The sequence below is a fragment of the Hibiscus syriacus genome, unplaced genomic scaffold, assembly GCF_006381635.1.
Source record: "Hibiscus syriacus cultivar Baekdansim isolate YM2019G1 unplaced genomic scaffold, ASM638163v2 tig00111783_pilon, whole genome shotgun sequence".
Lineage (NCBI taxonomy): Eukaryota > Viridiplantae > Streptophyta > Magnoliopsida > Malvales > Malvaceae > Hibiscus > Hibiscus syriacus.
In genome coordinates, this window is record NW_024063178.1 from 2,163,788 (window position 1) to 2,184,058 (window position 20,271).

Here is a 20,271-nt window from a genome sequence, read left to right on the forward strand (position 1 = left end):
TCGATCGTTTTATCGGTTAACCAAAATTTTGAATACCCTTAGAGATAATCTGACAGAAAATGAAAGGCTCATCCCACAAGAAGCGCTTTCACCTTTTCAGAGAATCTTTGATATGTCATAGTGTTTCATCTCATCAAACATGATCTACTCATTGTAATATCCCAAATTTTGGCCAGTGACTAAAATGTAAGTTGTGAAAGTTTTGTGGCTAAAGTATAAACTTTGTGAAAGATTAGGGTCCAAAATTTTAATTTAAAAAGTTATATATGTTAGCCCGTAAACGAACAGTTTAGCCTAAAATAAGAATTTTCGTGGTAATCAGATTTTTAAGTATGGGATTTATGTTAAAAGTTATAAAGTGATAAAGTTCAGTATAGAAATCGGATCGAACAGAAATTTCATGAAATTTCTGTTCGATGCTAGATAAAGGTTGGAAATGTTATTTCCATATTTTAGATCAGTGAAATTTAGCACGGAACAATGAAATTGGAGTTAATTTGTCAGATTTTGGCCGAATAGTGGAAATTTAGTGATTAAAATGAAATTTTCCAAAATCTCATGGTCAAAGTAGAAAGTCAAAGCCAAGTTTATTCATCTTTGACTAATGAATATTTTAATGGAAGATAATGCAATGACATTTAGTAAATATCAAGTTTTATTAATGGTAATTTTGAAATTTTTCATTAATTGAATTTTAAATTCAATTGTATTTTTAAAATGCCATGTGTTAAGGATTATAATACTAGAATAATCAAGAAAATTAGCTTATTTTCAGACATCTTCTTCACCTAGGTCGAACCACCATTGCTCTCCAAAGTGAGATTTTATTTTTGATTTTTGAAGCTATATGCTTGATTTTTTTTGAATAAGCTATTAGATAGAGATTTAATCTACACGAAATTCTCCATCATTTGATATAAATATTACATGGTGAAGATGCTTGTACGTTGAGATTGAAAGTTAGGGTTTATGTAAGGCTTATTAGTTTTGAGGATTTGATTAATGATTTTTATGTTTTTGATGTTGGAGAATAATTATAAGGCTTGTGTGATGATTAAAATAATGTGTAAAAGCATATACATCATTCAACCATGTTAGGGTTTTGAAGAAAGATTTGATTTTGATGCAATTTGATGTTGTTATGATTAGAATATCATGAATTTGATGCAAGGAAGTTGAATTCATGCTTGAAATCGAATAGAAATCAAGCCCTAGAAGACTTGTAATATTCGGCCATTAGGGAAATTTAGGGGGGGAAAGTTTGAAATAATTCCTATGGTATTGAATTGATATTAGAAGTGTTATATATGAATTGGAGATCAATTTGGATCATTTTGGAAGCTTGAAATAGAAAAATGTCTACTTAGCAAGTTTTAAGAATTATGGGATATAATTGAAAGAATGTGATATTTGGGGTATTCGAAAAGTCTAAAAAATATAGGGACTTGTTTGTGAGCTTGAAAACATGTTAGTATTATTTTGAACAAGAAATTACAATGCTGGAAATTTTAGTAATTAATGTGAAATGATCATAATAGTGAAGGGCTATTATGAATTTAATGAAAAAGTTGAGATGAATTCTAGAAAGAATCCATAATTAATGGCTTGATTATGCAATTGGCAAAATTCGAGGGGTTAATATAGGAAATAAATATTTATGGAAACTAGTGAATATCTTAAGAAGTTTGGAAGTACGATTTAGTTTTATATCGATTAAGTATTGATTTTTATTTTCATATATTTCTTTTATATTATTAAGTTTAAATTATGTTAGTTCGATACTAACATATAGTTTGAATATTTTATGTTATTATATGAAGTCGTCAAACCACGATAAATCTAGTGATCCTAGTAACTCGAAAGGGAAGGAAAAAGTGCAAGATTGAGAAGATTATTGTAGAGAATGTTCACTAGTGAAACAAAGGTGAGTACATATTTAATTTGTACAAATGCTATCGAACGAACATTGGTTTGCGATAAGTCAGTGACGGAATTATTATGGTAAGAAGTGACTCCTAAATATTATATGATTTGTGATTCATGCATATATGTTCATTTGATAAGCTAATATAATTATGGAATAAGCTAAGGATGCTATTTAGGGAAAGTTGCTTAGAAATTAAGGTTTGAACAAATAGGTTTAGAAAATCACCATAAATTATAAAGAAGTGATTAAAAGATGATCTCTATACTATTAGATTTATATATCAGACTAGTTTTTTTTTTAAACAAACAACCACTGATTTCAAGAAGTATACAAAAAGATATGAAATTTTGATTGAGCATAGGTCAGAAAACAGGGCAGCAAATTCTGTTCAAAACAGTTTCTATAAGTCATCTTTGAAAATTCGCTATAAATTGTACAAGTTGAACTAAAGGAATTTCCTTATATGGTTAGATTCATATTCGAGTATAGTTTCCATAGGTACAAATAGCATAATTTTTAAGTATGTATATTAATACAAAATGATACTTCTTTGAATGTTGTACTAACTGCCAAATTATGAAATTTCAATAAATTTTGTAGTCGAAGTAATTGAAAGAAAATGACTAAACTTAAAGCGTAGTGAGGTTTATATTTCGATTTATAAAGTGTCAAAGAGTATAATTTGTTTATTTAATTATTTTGAACGAGAAAGACTTGCGATAAGTCAATCTCATATTATTTTTCAAGTATGTTTTCCACTTTAATTATGAATTATTTCCAATGTTTATATAAATGTTTTATGGATGATTTAAGGTATGAACTGCCCACGTTTTATTTTGACAATGATAAATTAAACTGATTCTGAATTTGAAAAATTATGAAACGAATAAGATATGTTCTGAAAGCCCATTGTATGTTACATTGAGAGTCGTAAGTAAAATTGGCATGTCATGAGGTAGAGTGATTATGATTATGATCTGGTACATTTGTGTACATTATGTGTAGCACGTTTGGTACAAATGATATGAATGCACTCGGAGTGCATATTCTAATTACAATGATAGCACTGAAGTGCTTATTGCGCACAATCGTCTGACTCACGTACCTTGCATTCTCTTACATATATATTGGGCTATAAAAGTAAAAATGAATGTTATGACAAGTGTGTGAAAGAAAAGAATATGGAAATGAAATGAAAGTTTTGGAATATGTGTATGTGAAAAGAATATGAATTGTTTATCATATTTGATTTTGATTTACATGAATTTTGATAAAATCATAAGATGATGATTTTCTAGTTTTGAAGAGGAAAACGGCTTGAATAACTCGGTTTGAAAGTGTTAATGTTTTTGTAAAATTTACAAAATTATGTTTAGAATACTTTATGAAATTTATGTTTTATTTCACTTTAGTTATATTACTGCCTCACTAAGTTTTATTTAGCGCATGACGATTTTCATGCGTAGATTCAGATAGAGAAAAGAACGTGAAGTGAGGAGTCTCTTGAGCATCTTTCAAAAAATCATGCCAAATATCAATATCAATAAGACATCTTATCTTTGACTTATTAGTGGCATGTATATTATATTTGTATGTTGTTTTATAAGATTTGTTTTAAATGGTCCGTAATAGTAAACTACGACCATTTATTTTTGGTTAGTCTAGTTATATTCGTATTTATAAATGAATAGTATATATATATATATATATGTTTTTAAATTGTAATTAAGCAGTATTTAGGTAGTTTTAAATAGTTTATGAAACAGTACTAAATTGTCTAATTGCTGCCTAAAATTGGACTCATTTTGGACGATTAAATATTATTTTATGATTTTACACGATTAATGAAATAGTTTAAAGTTGGAAAAAAGAAGTTTTTTAAATGAAACAAAGTTTTAAGCATTTATGATCAACGAATGTCTGTAAGGTTGATGTAACATCTTTAACTCGTATCTCGAGACGTATACAGGTTATGGGTGTTACACTCATTTTATTACTAAATTCTTCAAAAATCCTAAAGTATCAGACTCTGAAACTCATAAACTCTCAAAGTATCAAACTCTCGCTCTTATCTCTAAAAAATGGGTCGTATTTATGTTGTTATTTATTACTATGGACAAATTTGACAATCTAAAGAGGGCGTTGTTTTCGAATCAGATCATTATATCCCCTTAACCTTCAAGAGAAACATCACTCTTGAGGAGTTAATCACAAAAATTTCCTTAAAAGTTCATGTTGGAAGTACTAGAAGATTATCTTCACTTTGGTATAGATTTCCTACTGAACTTCTTCCATTGACTTATACAACATTTGATCTCTCCAAGAATGATGATGTTGCTATGATGGTTGATGCTTAGAATGAAAGTTCACAAGCTATTACAGAAATGTATGCCACATTTGTTAACAATTATGCAGTTTGTGGTATGTCATTATGTTCTCACTATGGGTTGTCTTATCGAGTTGATCATGTTGACAGTCCAACTCAAATAATATGTAATGATTTCACATCATTAACAGAAAATTCACCTCCTGGCAACATTCCATCAAGTTCAGTAGGGAGGTATTCATCAGCAACTAGTTGCGATCTCTACCAAGATGGCTCCACAAACAATCCATATGGCAACATCCCTTCCAGTTCAAGGAGAATGCATTTATCTACAAACTTCTTCGACCTAAACATGGAAATTCCATCGACACAAAAGCTTGTTCAATACCCAAATGAAATTATTCTTTCAAGTTCCAAGGAAAGACATTCATATACCAACTTCTTCAACCTCAATATAGGCATGTCTTCGACACATCAGTCTGTTCAAAACCCATATGACACAATGCCTTCAAGTTCAAGGGGAATACATTCATCTACAAACTTGTTCAACCTGAACATCGGATTGACAGAGGAACCCTCATCTCCACCAGAAGAACTACTTCGTGAGTCAGGTGCAGATGCTGCTGAGACAGGGTTATTCTTTGAACCTAAATCACCGTAATTTAACATGGACTCTGATGATGATGCAGATGTGGTACCCATAAATTCAACACACAAATCAAACCTCCAACACATATGTATGAAGCTGACTATAATATAATGTACGAGCCATAATTTTTGGATATGCCTAATATTGGAGACTATGGATTTAACTCATCAGTCAATGAAGGTAAGTTATATATGCACATCCAAAGACAAAAAAATGATTGCAATTAAGAATTACAACATTCATAATTCATTTCACTCCAAAGTCAATTGATCCACCACCAAAAAGCATGTCTGCCAAAGTGTCCAACGTGACAAGAATGCAACTAGATGGTTTGTATATCAAAGAGGAAAGAACAACATATGAAAACTAACAAGATACAATGGTCCTCATACATGTTGTGCAAGAGGGATCAACCAGGACCATCCAAACTTGTATTCTAACATTATTTGCCAAGCCATCATGCCCACGGTCAAAGCAAGCTCTCACATAGTTATTGTAGTGCTGATTTATGCTATACAATCACAATATGGGTACATTGTCTCCTACAAAAAAACATAGAAGGCAAAATAGAATGCCATTATAAAATTTCACAGCGAGTGGGATTCTTCTTACAATGAGCTACCGAGTTGGTTTTAAGTAATGCAAAGACTGAATCCTGAGATAATTGTTGAGTTCGAAACTTGTCATGCATATGCGAATGACCGAGTAGTTTAAGATCGATGTCAATTCTACCGTCTTTTTTGGACTACCCACAATGCATTAATGTCGTCAAATACTGCAAATCGGTGGTCCAAATTAATAATACATTCTTGTATGAAAAATACATGCAAGTTGTATTATTGGTAGTTGTCCAAGATGATAACCACAATGTTTTTCCCAGTTATGTTTGTCGTTGTTGAAGTAAAAGATACAGAGTCTTAGGATTTTTTCCTGAAAAAATTACGCTTACATGTTGTCACGAGGGATAGCATATGCATCATTTCAAACCGCGGAGCTGGGATCAAAGTAGAAATGGACTCTTTTGGTACAATGTGGAAACCCCACATGTCCAACATCGTTACTGTATCCGACATATTGCTGCAAACTACCATGGAAAATTTAAGAAGAATGATGAATGCCAATTACTTATACACATGGGTATGTCATTTTTTATCAAATTTCATTTCTCAATCATTTTCATTTTTTTTATTCTACTTCACACTAACTAGTACATACAACACTTAGGTTACGAACTATTACCTCAAAGGTTTGAGTTCATGCTTCAAGAGTTGCAAGGAAAAATGAGCAAGGATGCAATTACATCAGCTCCATCAACAAAGAAATGTGGACAAATGCATACGATGGTAGATATCGATATAGTCATATGACAACCAACTTGGCTGAGGCTATCAATTCAACCTTAAAGGAGGCTTGTCATTTACCTATAATTGCTCTGGTTAAAACGACGTATTTTCATTTGGGTAAGCTTTTTGTGAAGCTCAGGTGACAAGTTCTTACTTAGATGCAAAACAGACATGTTTATCACCCAAGATTAGTAACAAATCTACAAAAAAAAGTTACAACATCAAATGGAATGTTGGTAACAAATATTTCTCGCAGACATGAATTAGTTCGTGTGATAGAAATGCTGCGACCTCTTCAAGGGATTAAATCTAACTCTTTCAAAATTAATCTACAAGAAATGTAGTGTGATTGTTGGTTTTTCAAACTCTAAAGTATTCATGCTCTCATGTCATAGCAACTTGCTCACATTTCCATTTGGACTATAAACATTATATTGATCTGGTATACCAACTTTCACAAGTATTCAAGGTATATGAATTTGAGTCCCCCATATGTAATGAAAAAGACCCAAATGAGATTCAGACTTAGCTTATAATTATATCAAATTTGTTGTTACTAAGGGAGCCATGTCGTCCAAAATCCTCTCGAATTCATTGTGATATGGATATTCGAGAGGCGTCAAAAGAACATAAAAGATGTAGGCAGTATAAAAACCTAGGCCACAATAGGAAAAATGTTCATCTCTTTCATCATCACCGTTGACCATTACTTATGAAATTGTATTTTCTTATATTTCAATTTATGTGATTCGATTTTCTTGTTTTTTAAATTTATTTGATTTTATTTACTTTTCTTTTACAAGATGTGGCTTTCTTCTATTTTGTATGGGTTTATTATTTTCGATTTACGATTTTGTAATTGCGCTTAATGTGTTAAATTTTAATCTACTCCTAAACCATTATAACATAAAAGCCCTACATCATCTTAACCTAAATAAACCTAAACCACTTTAACATACCCAAAACCCTTAAAACACCTTTAACCTAAACCACTTTTCTTTCATTATTTCAAAAACCCTAAATTACCTTTTCAATGAGCTATATTTAGAAGTAAAAGTACATCCTCTGGCACGTGTCTTCCACCGTGATGTCAAATCATTAAAAACGTAAGTAAAGCATGCTCTCTACAATGCACCTTCCACCTCAACACAACGCGTCTTTCTCTAAAATAAGTGTTTTTTATTTTTAAAGGTGGTTTCTACATAAAATTGCCATAGAAGTTGGGGTCTAGGGGATATGACGCTTTGATCCCATCCCTTCCTTTGCTATGCTATTCTTTCTTCGCAGAAGCAGCTAATAAGAAACGAAGAAGAAATGTTGAGGTCCATTGCTAAACGATCCATGCTATTAGATGTATAAAGGTCACTTGCTATTAGATGGTTGTGTTGCTAATAGATTGCGTTTGTGGTGTGAGATGATTTCCATCTTCTGCTCCAAAACCGAGAAAGCAAGTAGTATTGGACGATCGAGTTAGCTGTGGGAAGAGTATTGCAGTAGCAATGATTGTGCATTGGGCTCGCAATGAGGGCTGGCTTGTTCTTTATGCCCCTAGAGGTCGTGAATGGACCCATGGAGGATTTTTCTATAAAAACCCTGAAACAGGTTTTTGGGATACACCTCTGCAGGCTGAGAATGTTCTAAAGGCAAGTCGCGAATGCACTCAATATTTTAAGTCTGAATAAACAAACACACTCTATATTCATTCATTTTTGTGGCATACATTCTGGAGATCAGGGAAGCTGAAAGTTTAGTTGTTAATGCCTCTCCCCTTTTCGCGGGAGTGAATGTTAAGTCTTCTTGGTTTGTTATATGATGAAATGTTCTTGGTGGGTTATATTGCTGCAGTATTTTCTGAAATACAATGAATCTCGCATACAATCATTGCCATGCCAAATTTTTGATCCTATTAGATTGGGAGAAGGTGCTGGTGTTGGATGGATGAAAGGAGTTGAATCCATGGCCCTCCCAGAAGGTGCAACACTGTATGATCTGCTTCAAATGGGAATCAAGTACACACATGCAGCTGTTGGAGTTGGAGTTCGGTTGAGAGAAGAATTATCACTTGTTAAAGATGTCCCCGTGCTCATTGCTATTGACCAGGTTGGCACCACATTGCTATTGTTCCTAGCTACATGATTAAACTCTATTCTGAAAGTATTTTGACTGATGTATCTCGTTTTGTCTTCAGTATAATAATTGGTTTACCTTCAGTGAGTATGAGGAGCCAGTGACTGTTCGTTCTCGTCGACCAATACATGCTAGAGAAGTTGCAATGGTTGGTATCGACTCTTTTGTTTCATTTATATTGCTTAGTGAACTGTGTTCTTTCTTAGCATTAGGATTTGTGAGATGATAGAAATCTAGGTATTAATTTTTGTGTTTCACTATCTGTATCTAACAGAAGTTTCCCTTGCAGCTTCACTATTTTTTTTATCATTTTATATTTCTTGTGCAGGTGAATGCCTTCAGGTCCATGATGCATGACGACATGATGGTTGGTGCTTTCTCTCATTCAACTGCTGTGGGAAAACTTCGTCTAGAATTGCCAAATGTACCTATAGATGCCCGTGTTAACATGCCGCGTTATAGTTCTGACGAGGCAGAATCTGTTTGCCATTACTACCTCTGGTATGCATATGTGTTGTGAATTTCATTTGGATTTTGCTCTTGTATATTACATGGTGAAGTTACATGGTTCGCTGTTAACCTCCTACACACGTTGCAGGCAAAGGCTTATACGAAGGGAAGCATTCTCGGAGGAAAGCTGGAAAAAAGTATACTACTTAGCCAATGGAAATGGTGCAGAAATGAGATGGTTACTTCCTTTGATGCGGTAAAACATATTTTGAAGACCTGCATCGATAGATCGTGTCCATTATTTTCTAAAATCTTTTCCAAATATTAGGGTGAGACCATGTCGTCATTTTATTATACTCCCAGATAATGTAGTCGAGAAGCCTTTTGAGCTTTCTTTTCAGAAATGATTGAACTGAAAGAAAATTTTCTTATTGTCTCCCCTTGATCTACAAGGTGTTTGTCTTCAACAGTTATGGCACAATCACACATTTCCATCTTCGCACCCTGATTCGGAACTATACTTGTTAGAATTTATCTCCATGTTTGTCTTAAAACTGTTTCCCATTAGAGATATTGGGTGTAGTATGTGGCATCTCATCTATTATCATCAAGCGGGGTCAGCGTCGAAATTAATCGATACCTCATTTTTTATTGAGTAGTGAAGACAAATGAGAAAATGTTATGACCCTTGAGAAATAGAGAAGTTGAGATTGAAGAAAAGTAGAATAGAAAATTAACGAAGCAGATGAATTTTTGAAGAAGAAGAGATAAGATTTCATTCATAAACTTTCCATGATTTGTGCATTACAATTCTTTATATAATCTGCTAATGGGACAAAGCCTATTATTTTTACACAGATGTCCTAAATTATCTGCTAGTGCAACGGCCTAATCATCAACTATTGCCTGGTATAATTCTGCTTATGGGCTCTTCTCTGAATGGATCTCCACCTTTGGGTCATTTGCTTTCTTCTCAACTAGATTCTTATCTTCACCAAATGCTCAACGTCGTATTTTTTCCTTTGGTAATATTAGCTCCACTTTCCCAATTCCCATTTTTTCCAATTTCTGTCCATAAATCCCTAACCCATGAATTGTCCCCATTTTCGTTTCTCTCCTAACTTCGATCATAACAATTCCTCCCCCTTTAGATGATCCTTGTCCCCAAGGATCAAATACCATAATTTTTTTCTTGAGGCTAATGTTGCATTTCCAAGTGAAAGCCTGATTGTTCTTCTCCACCCTCATGTGTTGTAAAACGGTGTAAGGACCATAGGACCTTGCTGCAAGCTTTAATTTCTTTCGAAAAGCAAGTGACGTTTGGTGATAGTGCTAGAACTTCAGGTAAACTCTGTCCCCGACCTTCAAATCTTTGTTTCTCCTTTCTTTATTCGCATAAAACCTCATCTTACTTTGCTTGATTTCCTCCAGTAGCTTATTCAACCTTTCTTCACTGATCTTGTTTGTCTCTTCGAACTTTTCCTCCGTTTCACTAATTTTCATTTCCAACGAACTCACCATTGCCTTCAATTTTTTATTCTCACTAGTAAGCTTCTCTAGCATCATGTGACCATCCACTAGAACCTCCTGAATTACAGGGACCACCTCAGCTACCCTTCTAGCATCCTCACGTTCCTTGGCTAGCAATTCTTTGGTTTCTTTAAATTGAAGTTGCATGTCTTGCAAAGCAGACTGAAAATTTGTGTTTTCTGTTATTTTGGCCTCTTCCATGTCAACCCTCATACGTTTCTCCAGTTGTGATCTCCATGTCCGTTCTTCAACTTGATTTTCCAATTTGTTCTTGGCAGCTTGCAGAGTTCCAATTTCCCTAGCAGTCATCTTAAGCTTCCACAGTTCTTTTTGAGAAACTCTTACTCTCCATGCACATTGTGTAGCAATTTCTTCAACCTCATATAATGCAACTAAGACAATAACTTACGACATTGGCTCTGAATTATAATTGTTGCTTTGGTCTGCCTTCTAAAGCATAGCTTATTGTATGTAGCCAATATATCGAAAACCATCATCTTTATGGCTTCGAATAATCTTTCAGTCATCTTGTAATGTTTGGCTTTATAGTCTAGCAAAATGGATTGACATATTCTATACATGGAATTAGCAGCCAATACCTTTATAAGCCACTTTGAAGGGTCATCCAGTAGGCACAAATTAGCAACATTGCACTTCTTGAATTCCATGAATATGTTCTTTGCTGAATCAAGAAGTATTTCCAGTATTTCATTTGTGTTTTTTCCTTGGAGAGATAGTTTCCAAAGGTCAACATTTAGCCATCTATGATATAACTCGACTCCTAGCCACACAACATTCGCAACCTTCCTGTTGTTTACCATATTTCCTTGCATGTTCTCTATGTTTCCGACATACACTAAACCTTCATTTACTCCAGCTATAAGACATTTGATTGAGCAGCTTTCAATGTTTGGAACAGATTTTTGGCACTGTAGAAATTGATTCACATTTATCGTTGAAGGAGATCCGTCTAAATGTTTTGCTGTTGTTCGAGTTTTATAGTGGTCCATCCACCATCCAATGAACTGTAGGAAATTATTGATTGAATTTGAGTGTAAGCTGTGATCGATCTGTCAACCCTATGTTCCTCAACATCTACTCACGCATCTTTAAGATTGATTCCCATTAGGATTAATCTAAACTTGTAAGGGTCATCTTCTTCTACAAGTTTATCCCTCCCAACCTTGACAGGATCGAACTTACACCCATCAACATACATAATCTTGATCGAGCCAAATTTACACCCCTCGACCAAAACACAAGTAATTAGTTGATAATTATATTTATGCATCATTACATGCACCTTCCTGTCCTTGATGCTGGAATGAAGCTTTGTGATTTTTAAAGAAACTTGGTGGTGCAAACTCCCATGATAGTTTTGACAGAGATAATGAACATGGTATTTTAAAGAATTTGAAGGTTGCCGCATTTTGGTCTCCTACAAACCAAGTTTGCAGCATGACATCCACGTTCACCGCACCATCATCACTTCTATTTTCACCATCTATCACTTCCTCCAATTGTACAAGCCTTTTACCAAATACGGAAGATGTGTCATCTTCAACATGGTTCTTTATAGTCTCAATGGCATTGAAAGAACCTAGACTCATTGTTTCATCACTTTGAAAAATCAAGTCCCTCATAACTTTGATATGTTTGGTCTCCAATATTCTTTACCTTTGGTGTTGGCAATTTATCGAACACCTGTGAATCATCATGTTTTTGCTTACACTTTGTACAAGTCAGAATATGTAAAATGTGCTCAACATCTCTCTGCTGCAAAGCCATTTTGGATTCCATCATACTCAACCCTTTGTCCTGCTTCTGCCACCATTTAGGTGGGGTGGACTCATCGGTTGTTTGTTTTACCAGCTTTGTCAAGTAATCAATATGTTTTTGTATAGCAGACAAATCAGTGGAATCACCCATCGTTTGGTTCTTCTTTGACAAACCCAAGCTTTAGAATGCCAGGAATAATGGCTCTTGATACCAATTTGTTATGATCCTTAAGAAATAGAGAAGTTGAGATTGAATAAAAGAAGTAGAATAGAAAAGATTAATGAAGCAGAGGAATTTTTGAAGAAGAAGAGATAAGATTTCATTCATAAACTTTCCATGATTTGTGCATTACAATTCTTAGCATATATAATATGCTAATGTGACAAAGCCTATTATTTTTACACAGCTGTCCTAAATTGTCTGCTAGTGCAACGACCTAATCATCAACTATTGCTTGGTATAGTTCTGCTTATGGGCTTCTCTGAATGGATCTCCACCATTGGGTCATTTGCTTTCTTCTCAACTAGATTCCTATCTTCACCAAACGCCCAACGTCGTCGTTTTTTCTTTGGTAATATTAGCTCCACTTTCCCAATTCCCATTTTTTTCTAATTTCTGTCCATAAATCCCTAACCCTTGATTTGTCCATAAATCCGTGATAAATGTGCCAGCTTCCGTAGTAATTCTTTCTAAAGGATTGGATTTGATCTGTATCCCAAGGATTTGAGTGTGAGTTGTCGCCTAAAATTCCATGAATCAGATGTTCAATGATAAAAGCAAAAACAGAGTTTCATGTTCTGTATATTTCTATTGCAAATTTAGTCAAAGCTTACATTGTGAAAGGGTAACATCTATAGGACTTAATGAATGCGATTGATACTGATATGATTATGTTTTTTAGATGTACCATATAAAAAAACGAGCATAGAAAGAAACCCAAGCTAAATCTGAAACTCTTCTATTCATTCCATAATGTGCTTCATTTTACAACAAATTGTGAAGAGATAATTAAGCCAAATACAAAAAAGACTCAAAACAGGGAGGCCAATGAGAGATTAAATTCCCTGAACATTTGAATCTAGTCAGTCCCTAAGGATCCGAATCCTGACATAAACGAGGACACGAACGATTCATATGGAAGAAAGATCTTCATATATGGTCTTGATACCTGGCCTCTCAGAAAGGGATCGAATGCATCTCAATCCTATTCCAAGGACCTCTTTCATTCCCTTCTCAGCAGCCGGGTTCCCCATCTCTTGAGCCAGTGCCGAGTCAAAACAATCCGAGCCATTGCCTTCTGCTACCTTCAACCGAACCCATTCTATCGAACTGATCCCTTCTGCTTTCCCTGGAATCATATCACCTGCACATTTTCCCGTTAGAAGTTCCAACAAAATCACTCCGAATGCGTACACATCGGACTTGAAGGATAGTAATGGTTTCTTGGTATCAGCCAACTCTGGCGCCCGATATCCCAAGAGACCAGCATCCAATATCTGTTCCATAGTTCCTGCTTGTGTCATGAGACGATGTAGGCAGTAATCGGCAACACGAGCATTAAGATCAGGCCCGTCTAATAGTATGTTTGTCGCTTTTAGGTTACCGTGTGGCACGGCTCGGTCGAAATGGAGATAGTTTAAACCACGTGCCACATCAACCGCTATTTTCAGCCTCTGTGCCCATGACAAAGGTGGACCTTTTCTTCCTGGTCGATCTGAAAATATTAGATGAGATTCATTAGAGCTATATATACACACATAGCTCGAGAACAACAGCCTCAAGTTCTTGGTGGAACCGGTTCAACCAGCCAGTCCAGTTTTAACAACCATTTATGAAAGTATCTTATATGACAACGAAAGGGAAATAAAAGTTGGATCAAACAAGCTTCTTCTTTATATTAAAATGCGAATAACGCGTTGGAAAAGCAAGAAGGAAAACAGATTACCATAAAGAAAGCTTGCAAGACTTCCAGGTGAGATATAATCCGAAAGAATCAGCTTCTCGTGTTGTGTAGGGCCCCAATAGTACCCTCTCAGACCAGCCACATTTGGATGCCGAATATTTGTGAATTTCTTCGCCTCCTTAGCGAATTCTTTTCTCTGTTTTGCCACCCCTTCTCGAAGCCACTTCACAGTCAAGAATACTCCATTATCCAGTGTTGCCCTGTACGAAGTCCCGTGACTGCTCCTTCCCAAAACTGCTGCTGGAGCCCGTGACAGTTCCTCGGGTGTCAATGTGATTGTCTCATCGAGAAAATGCAGCTCACCGACAAGTCGATCCGGTGATCCAACATCCAGTCTTGCAAGGTGCTCAGCAGTAAATGAATCTCCAGACTCTGGTGACCAAGATAAATGGCTGGTCTTTGAAGGAGAGTAGCCAGGCACTACTGCCATTTTCTCACCATGACTGATAATTTCAGATGACGATCCTTTACGAGAAGACATGACATCAACCACCGAGACAACAGTAGCACCCCCACTCACGGCCCCGACAAGGCTAGAAGGGTTTCTCGGTGCTCGCTTGCCAACATCTTTACTTGTAACATGATTTGGAGTTCTCTGAGATATACGGACGTAATTAATGAATATAGCAAGCAAGATGAGAATGATAAGGGCAACAACACATGACACCACAATCACCCATTTCACAATGGTGTTGATTGGCTTCTTCTTGTTTGATTCAGCGGGGCCACTGTTCGGTCCAGGACTGCTTGGCAAATACAACTTAGAATTTCCAGGGTAGAAGGAGGACGTAGGGAACTTCCTCAGGCTTTCCGGGACAACTCCAGAGAGATCATTGTAGGAAACATTAAAGCTTTGAAGGCCGTTAGGGACCTTATTCGGTAAAGATCCAGTAAAATTATTCTGGGATATATCTAATGATTTTAGGGAGTTCATGGCAGACAAGGAAGTAGGCAGAGAACCTGCTAAGTTATTGCCTGCAAGATTGAGTACTTGAAGTCCAACCAATGAGCCAAATTGGTCGGGAAAATAACCGTTAAGCCGATTATGTGAGAGGTCAAGAATGTGGAGGTCGGATTTACTTGAAGGAGAAAACCCAATAGCACCAGTAAACAGATTGCTCCCAAGATGAAGTTCTTCCAAAGTATCCAAGTTCAGTAGGTCATTAATAAAAGGTCCATCTAACTGGTTGAAACTGAGATCGAGGACTCTAAGCTTTGGGTACTGCAGTATCACTTTAGGTAGGGAGCTAGTAAGGGAGTTATGTGAAAGGTTGAGATGATTTAATCGCAAAAATTGAGGAGTTAACTCCAGAATCGACCCTGTCAAACGATTCTGGCTAAGATCAAGGAATTCGATGTTCCCCCATTTCGACATACGAGTTAAATTTCCTTCTAATTTGTTATTAGATAGATCTAGTACAGCACAACTTCCAGTTAGTAACGGAAGTTCCCCTGTGATCCCGTTTGAAGAAAGATTGAGTATCTGCAGATTTGTCGACATGATCATGGATATTGGCCCTGAGAGATGAATCAGGAAGTATGAGGAATGGTAAAATGCATTCAACGAGACAAAGCAACTAAGTGCAACTCATAAATTGACAAAAGAAAAATCAGACATTGAAGTGTTTAAGAATTCCCATGTTAAAAGAGCTACCTGTGAGATTGTTCCCGCTTAAATCGAGCTCGGTTAAAAGTAGAGAATCTCCTTTCAGCAGGACATTAGGAATGAAGCCTGTAAATCTGTTGTTACTGAGCTTGAGGACCTGAAGATCATATGCAAAGTTAAATCCAGGCAATTCTCCGGACAGTTGATTGTAGCTTAGGTCCAACACCTTCAAATTTCTGAACAACCGAAGCTCGGCTTCCCCAATCAATGATCCGGTAAGTTGGTTGTGGCTAAGATTTAAAAATTGGATACTCTCGGAAATGCCAGGTAGCAATTTCTGTGGACTAGATCTCTGCAGCAAATTCATACTGAAATCAACGTGGCTGGCATTCGAGAGAAGGAAAAATTCCCCAGACAAGCTGCCGTCTAGCATATTCCCCTGTAAGTCAAGCACTTGAAGACCGGAAACAAGCTCAAACCCTTTCGGTATGCTCTTGGTAAACTGGTTGAAGGACAGATTTAGATACAACAACCCGTTCAGTTCAGTTAATGAGGTCGGCAGCATACCGGACAGGGAATTGCGACTCAAGTCCAAATATAGGATTGAAGCAAGCCCTGAAATCGTGTCGGGAATAGAGCCGGAGAAGTTATTGCCGGCCAGTGATAGATTCCTCAAGCTCTCTAGCTTACCAATGTCCAGTGGTAATGCTGAAGAAAAGAGATTATCCGACAAATCCAAAAACTCGAGACTTTTGAAGTCACCCATATTGTGGGGAATGACACCAGCAATGGAGTTGTTTGACAAGGAGAGTTTCACAAGTTTCGTGAGGTTTAAGAAAACACTCAAGTCTGCGTTGGCAGAGAGACCTAAGTTATCGAGGATAACACCAGCAACATTCCCACCATTACAGACAATCCCATTCCATGAAGAAGGGCAGCCATTGAAATCGATCGACTCCTCGTTCCAAGAACTGAGGACATAATCCGTAGGGTCATGTTTAATACCCTTCTTGAATTCGAGCAATGCCAGAATGTCCTGCGAGGGCAGTTGCCCCATGGCAGAAAGGAAGTACAGGTACAGCACTAAAAACCTAAAGAGCTTCATATCACTCCTATCAAATTCCCAATTTGCTTAGAAACAAGAAACATATCCCCAATGCACAAAATTCTCACACAACAACCTTAAACACAAAATACAGAGAACGAATAACACAGCATATTACCTAACAAAAGAGCACAATTCGAAAAAGGTCAAGGCTTAAAAGGTTGAAGGAATGAATGCTACACAACATAAGCTAAAGATAATGCATTTAATGTATGAAATCAGCTGCAACAACTCTGGGCCCCAAACGTAGATCTAACCATAAGAGACATAAAAATGCAGCAATTTTCTTACCAAGATCCCGAATCTTCATTCAAACAATGTAAGCTCAAAAGAAGTTTATTTTTTTTAATGTGAAAAAAGTTCAAGACTCTTCAAGCAAACAAGAAGATTTGCTTGCAAAAGAAATGAAAGAGCTTGACACTAGTCAGCGCACTCAAACAAGAAATGGGTCTTGACAAAAGTAAAAGCTAAAAAGACACATTTTATTTATTTATTCCCATAACTACAAAAAAAAAAAAAAAAGTACATCAAAATTTTTAGACTTTAGTTGTTGAAAGGGCTAAAACCCTAAATCGTGTTCGTGACAATGACAACAAAGCCCTCTTCCCCTCCCCCGCAGGACACAACCCAAAAGTGAGAAAAGGGATTTCTTTTTGTCACCTTTCATGAACACTCTCTCTCCAAGGAAGCAAAAACCCTAGATTTGTATGGCATTGGCAGATAAAAAGACATCCTGAAAATTAAAGATCCTGCCAATCGCTAATTGAATGGCTAGACCACAGTGTGACTATAATAGTATTTAAATTTACTTTAGAGTTAAATAGAAAAATAAAACTTTATAGACCTTAGAGAAAGGGACTGTGACAGCTTAAGGGGGGAATCTCTTTCTACAAAATAATACCCGCCAAAAGAGTAAAATAGGGGAGCGGGTGGACATCAAATGGGTTTATGAAATCTAGTTTAAGGTTGTGTTTGCATGTTGCATGGGAATGGAACCCACCCACCAACCAACCAATGCCCCTTTGACCTGGGTTTGTGATTGTCATTTAGTAGTATTAATTCAATTTTAATTATTGATTTAAAAAATATAATATATGATTAATTTTATTTTTATTTAATTAGGACGTGATCAATCATGAGTTAATTGTCATTAACATCAGCTAAATATTTTGATATAATCATACATTTGATTCATGTTATTTGCATATTCTCTCAATTTAGTCCTACATTTAATAAATTAAAATAAATTTAATCCTCCAATCGAATGATGACACATGTCATGCCCACGTGTCACCATTTAGTCAGAGGTCTAACTTTAATTTAATATATTTATTTCCATCAATCAAATAGTGACATGTGTCATCCTTTGGTTGAAAGAAAATAAAGGAAAGCAAATTGGTACAAAAAAATTTAAACCTTGGTCACTTTGAAAACTAAACATATATTCAACTATTAAGTCAAGACCATTGCTTAGTCTAAACTATACAACATGGTGTATATATTTTATATCTTAGTATATAAATACTTAAATTCATAATACTATATATATTAACTTAAAAATTTTTTTAATTAACTTATTAAATATATTTTATTATTAACTTAATTTAAAAATATTTTTTTTATTTTCATATAAAATATATATTATGTTAAAATTTATTTAAAAATATGACTAAATTGAGAGAATGTATAAATAATGGGACCAAATATGTGATTATACCAATTATCACTTATGTTAATTGTTAACATTAATTAACTCGTAATGAGGGAGTGGTGATCGTATCTTAATTGAATAAAAATAAAAGTGACTATATCTTAATTTAATAAAAATAAAATTTTATATTTTTCAAAATTCGATAACTAAAGTTAACCCTATATTTAATCAAACCGGGGGGAATCAAAATGGAGGAATGAGGGAGTGGTGAGTTAGGTGCAAGAGAGATTTATTTTGGTGAGGAATGCGTGGGACCCCCCACTTTTGTTGGAATGACATGGACGGTTGGAATGCATCATGTGGAAGTTGATCAGTCTGTGTGACATCTCCAAAATTCATACATTCACACTTGATGCCAACATAAATATACTCCCTCCTTACCATCACCAAATATCACGTGATTTCATTTAATTTAAAAGCTGCAAATGTCTAAGTTCCAAAAATAAGCTATTATTATTTAAGCCTGCCCTGCCTTCGTAAAAATAAAACTAAAAGACTTATTTTCCCTTTAAAAAAAGCCGATCAACTCGCACATTCTTTTTCTTCGGTGCATGCCGGCATCCAACCGAAAGAAAATATAATTGCAGTAGGAGAGGGAGCGAAACGACGACCGGCGGATGCATGCACATCCTAAGGTGGGCACATAATCCAAATTTTTTATCATAGTTGTTCATTTAACTGAAAGTGTTTATTTTAAAATTTTATTATGTCCATCTTAAAATTTAAATCTTTTTATATTAATTGTTCATTTTACTGAAGGTAATCACCCTAAAATTTTATTTATATATATTTCATATAAATTTTTTTATTATTAATATATATGTTCACATTAAAAAAATATTTTTAAAATGCCAAACATACATACACATTCGCAAGTCAGATCCTTGGACCAACCGTATTTTTGGATGATCTCAGCTGCAACCTTCATTACAAGGTGATGCTCCTTTCAGGGGCCCACAATAAGATTAAATTATATTAAACTAATATTTTAATTATTAAAATTTAGGTTAAATACATCTTTGTCCCTTGAACTATATCATTTTTATCAAATTACACCCTAAAGTATTTTTTTTGAAGTTAAAATTGTTATCTCGTTTGTCCCAATCATTAACATCGTTAAAAAATACAAGGGTAAATTACATATTTAGCCACTAAACTATTTCTATACTTTTATTTTGGTCACCCAACTATTTCTTCATTTCAAAATCATCACTAAACTTAATGTTTTTTTTCGTTTTGGTCCCATTTTTACTCCAACTGCATTAGAACCTTTAGCATAAGACTAGAAAGAGTTGTCACCCACATCGGCTTGGTCCAGGTAACTTGAGAAACTGTTGACGACAGCATTTCCACCTTAGTCAATTGAGAGTGTTGTTCAAATGTCATCATCGATAACTGTGATCTCGTTAGCTTTCAAGCAAGTGAGGAAGCTTTAGGTCTCTTACATGTACTACTGTTATTGAAGCAAGACGAAGCATTTGAATTGTTTATTGAAACCGAAACCAATGAGATCGGCAGCGGTCGTGCTTCAACGTGGGAGTGCCAAAGCCATGCTTCATGTCATAATTATCTTCAAAAAGATAGCCAAAGTGATGTAAGGTACTCCTACCTTAAATTGATTGTAGATCTATGAAGGAAACAAAACAACCTGCATAAGTGAATGACTCAAATAGATGGATTAGTAGTTGATGTAAAGGTGAAATGAAGGGTTATTTATGTTATGAATATGGTAGCGAAAGTAGGATGATATGACTA

The 20,271-nt window shown here is 35.3% G+C and overlaps 2 protein-coding genes across 2 annotated transcripts; one reads left to right on the forward strand and one right to left on the reverse strand.

The window, feature by feature from the left end:
• The first annotated feature begins 5,055 nt into the window (after window positions 1–5,055).
• Window positions 5,056–9,109, forward strand: LOC120170683. Its single transcript, XM_039178592.1, has 7 exons — window positions 5,056–5,082; window positions 7,463–7,567; window positions 7,664–7,888; window positions 8,091–8,345; window positions 8,434–8,520; window positions 8,701–8,873; window positions 8,971–9,109. Exons 1-7 carry the CDS (start codon window positions 5,056–5,058, stop codon window positions 9,080–9,082), a joined length of 984 nt encoding a protein of 327 aa, XP_039034523.1. The 3' UTR covers window positions 9,083–9,109.
• Window positions 9,110–13,195: 4,086 nt separating this feature from the next.
• Window positions 13,196–16,874, reverse strand: LOC120170567 (LRR receptor-like serine/threonine-protein kinase GHR1). Its single transcript, XM_039178515.1, has 4 exons — window positions 15,749–16,874; window positions 14,077–15,612; window positions 13,259–13,845; window positions 13,196–13,223 (listed from the first exon to the last, which is right to left on the reverse strand). The coding sequence occupies exons 1-3, from the start codon at window positions 16,803–16,805 to the stop codon at window positions 13,262–13,264; spliced, it is 3,177 nt and encodes a 1,058-aa protein (XP_039034446.1). The 5' UTR covers window positions 16,806–16,874; the 3' UTR covers window positions 13,196–13,223; window positions 13,259–13,261.
• Window positions 16,875–20,271: the final 3,397 nt, after the last annotated feature.

What these genes read in the sequence shown, in the direction of transcription:
- LOC120170683 (XM_039178592.1), top strand. Translation starts at nt 5,056, where the DNA reads ATGGATTTAACTCATCAGTCAATGAAG. An exon ending in TAACTCATCAGTCAATGAAG is followed by an intron (nt 5,083 to 7,462) that starts GTAAGTTATATA and finishes AAATTGCCATAG; the next exon opens with AAGTTGGGGTCTAGGGGATA. An exon ending in AGGCTGAGAATGTTCTAAAG is followed by an intron (nt 7,889 to 8,090) that starts GCAAGTCGCGAA and finishes ATATTGCTGCAG; the next exon opens with TATTTTCTGAAATACAATGA.
- LOC120170567 (XM_039178515.1), bottom strand. Translation starts at nt 16,805, where the DNA reads ATGAAGCTCTTTAGGTTTTTAGTGCTGTACCTGTACTTCCTTTCTGCC. An exon ending in AAGCGGGAACAATCTCACAG is followed by an intron (nt 15,613 to 15,748) that starts GTAGCTCTTTTA and finishes TTCATCTCTCAG; the next exon opens with GGCCAATATCCATGATCATG. An exon ending in TCTTGCAAGCTTTCTTTATG is followed by an intron (nt 13,846 to 14,076) that starts GTAATCTGTTTT and finishes TAATATTTTCAG; the next exon opens with ATCGACCAGGAAGAAAAGGT.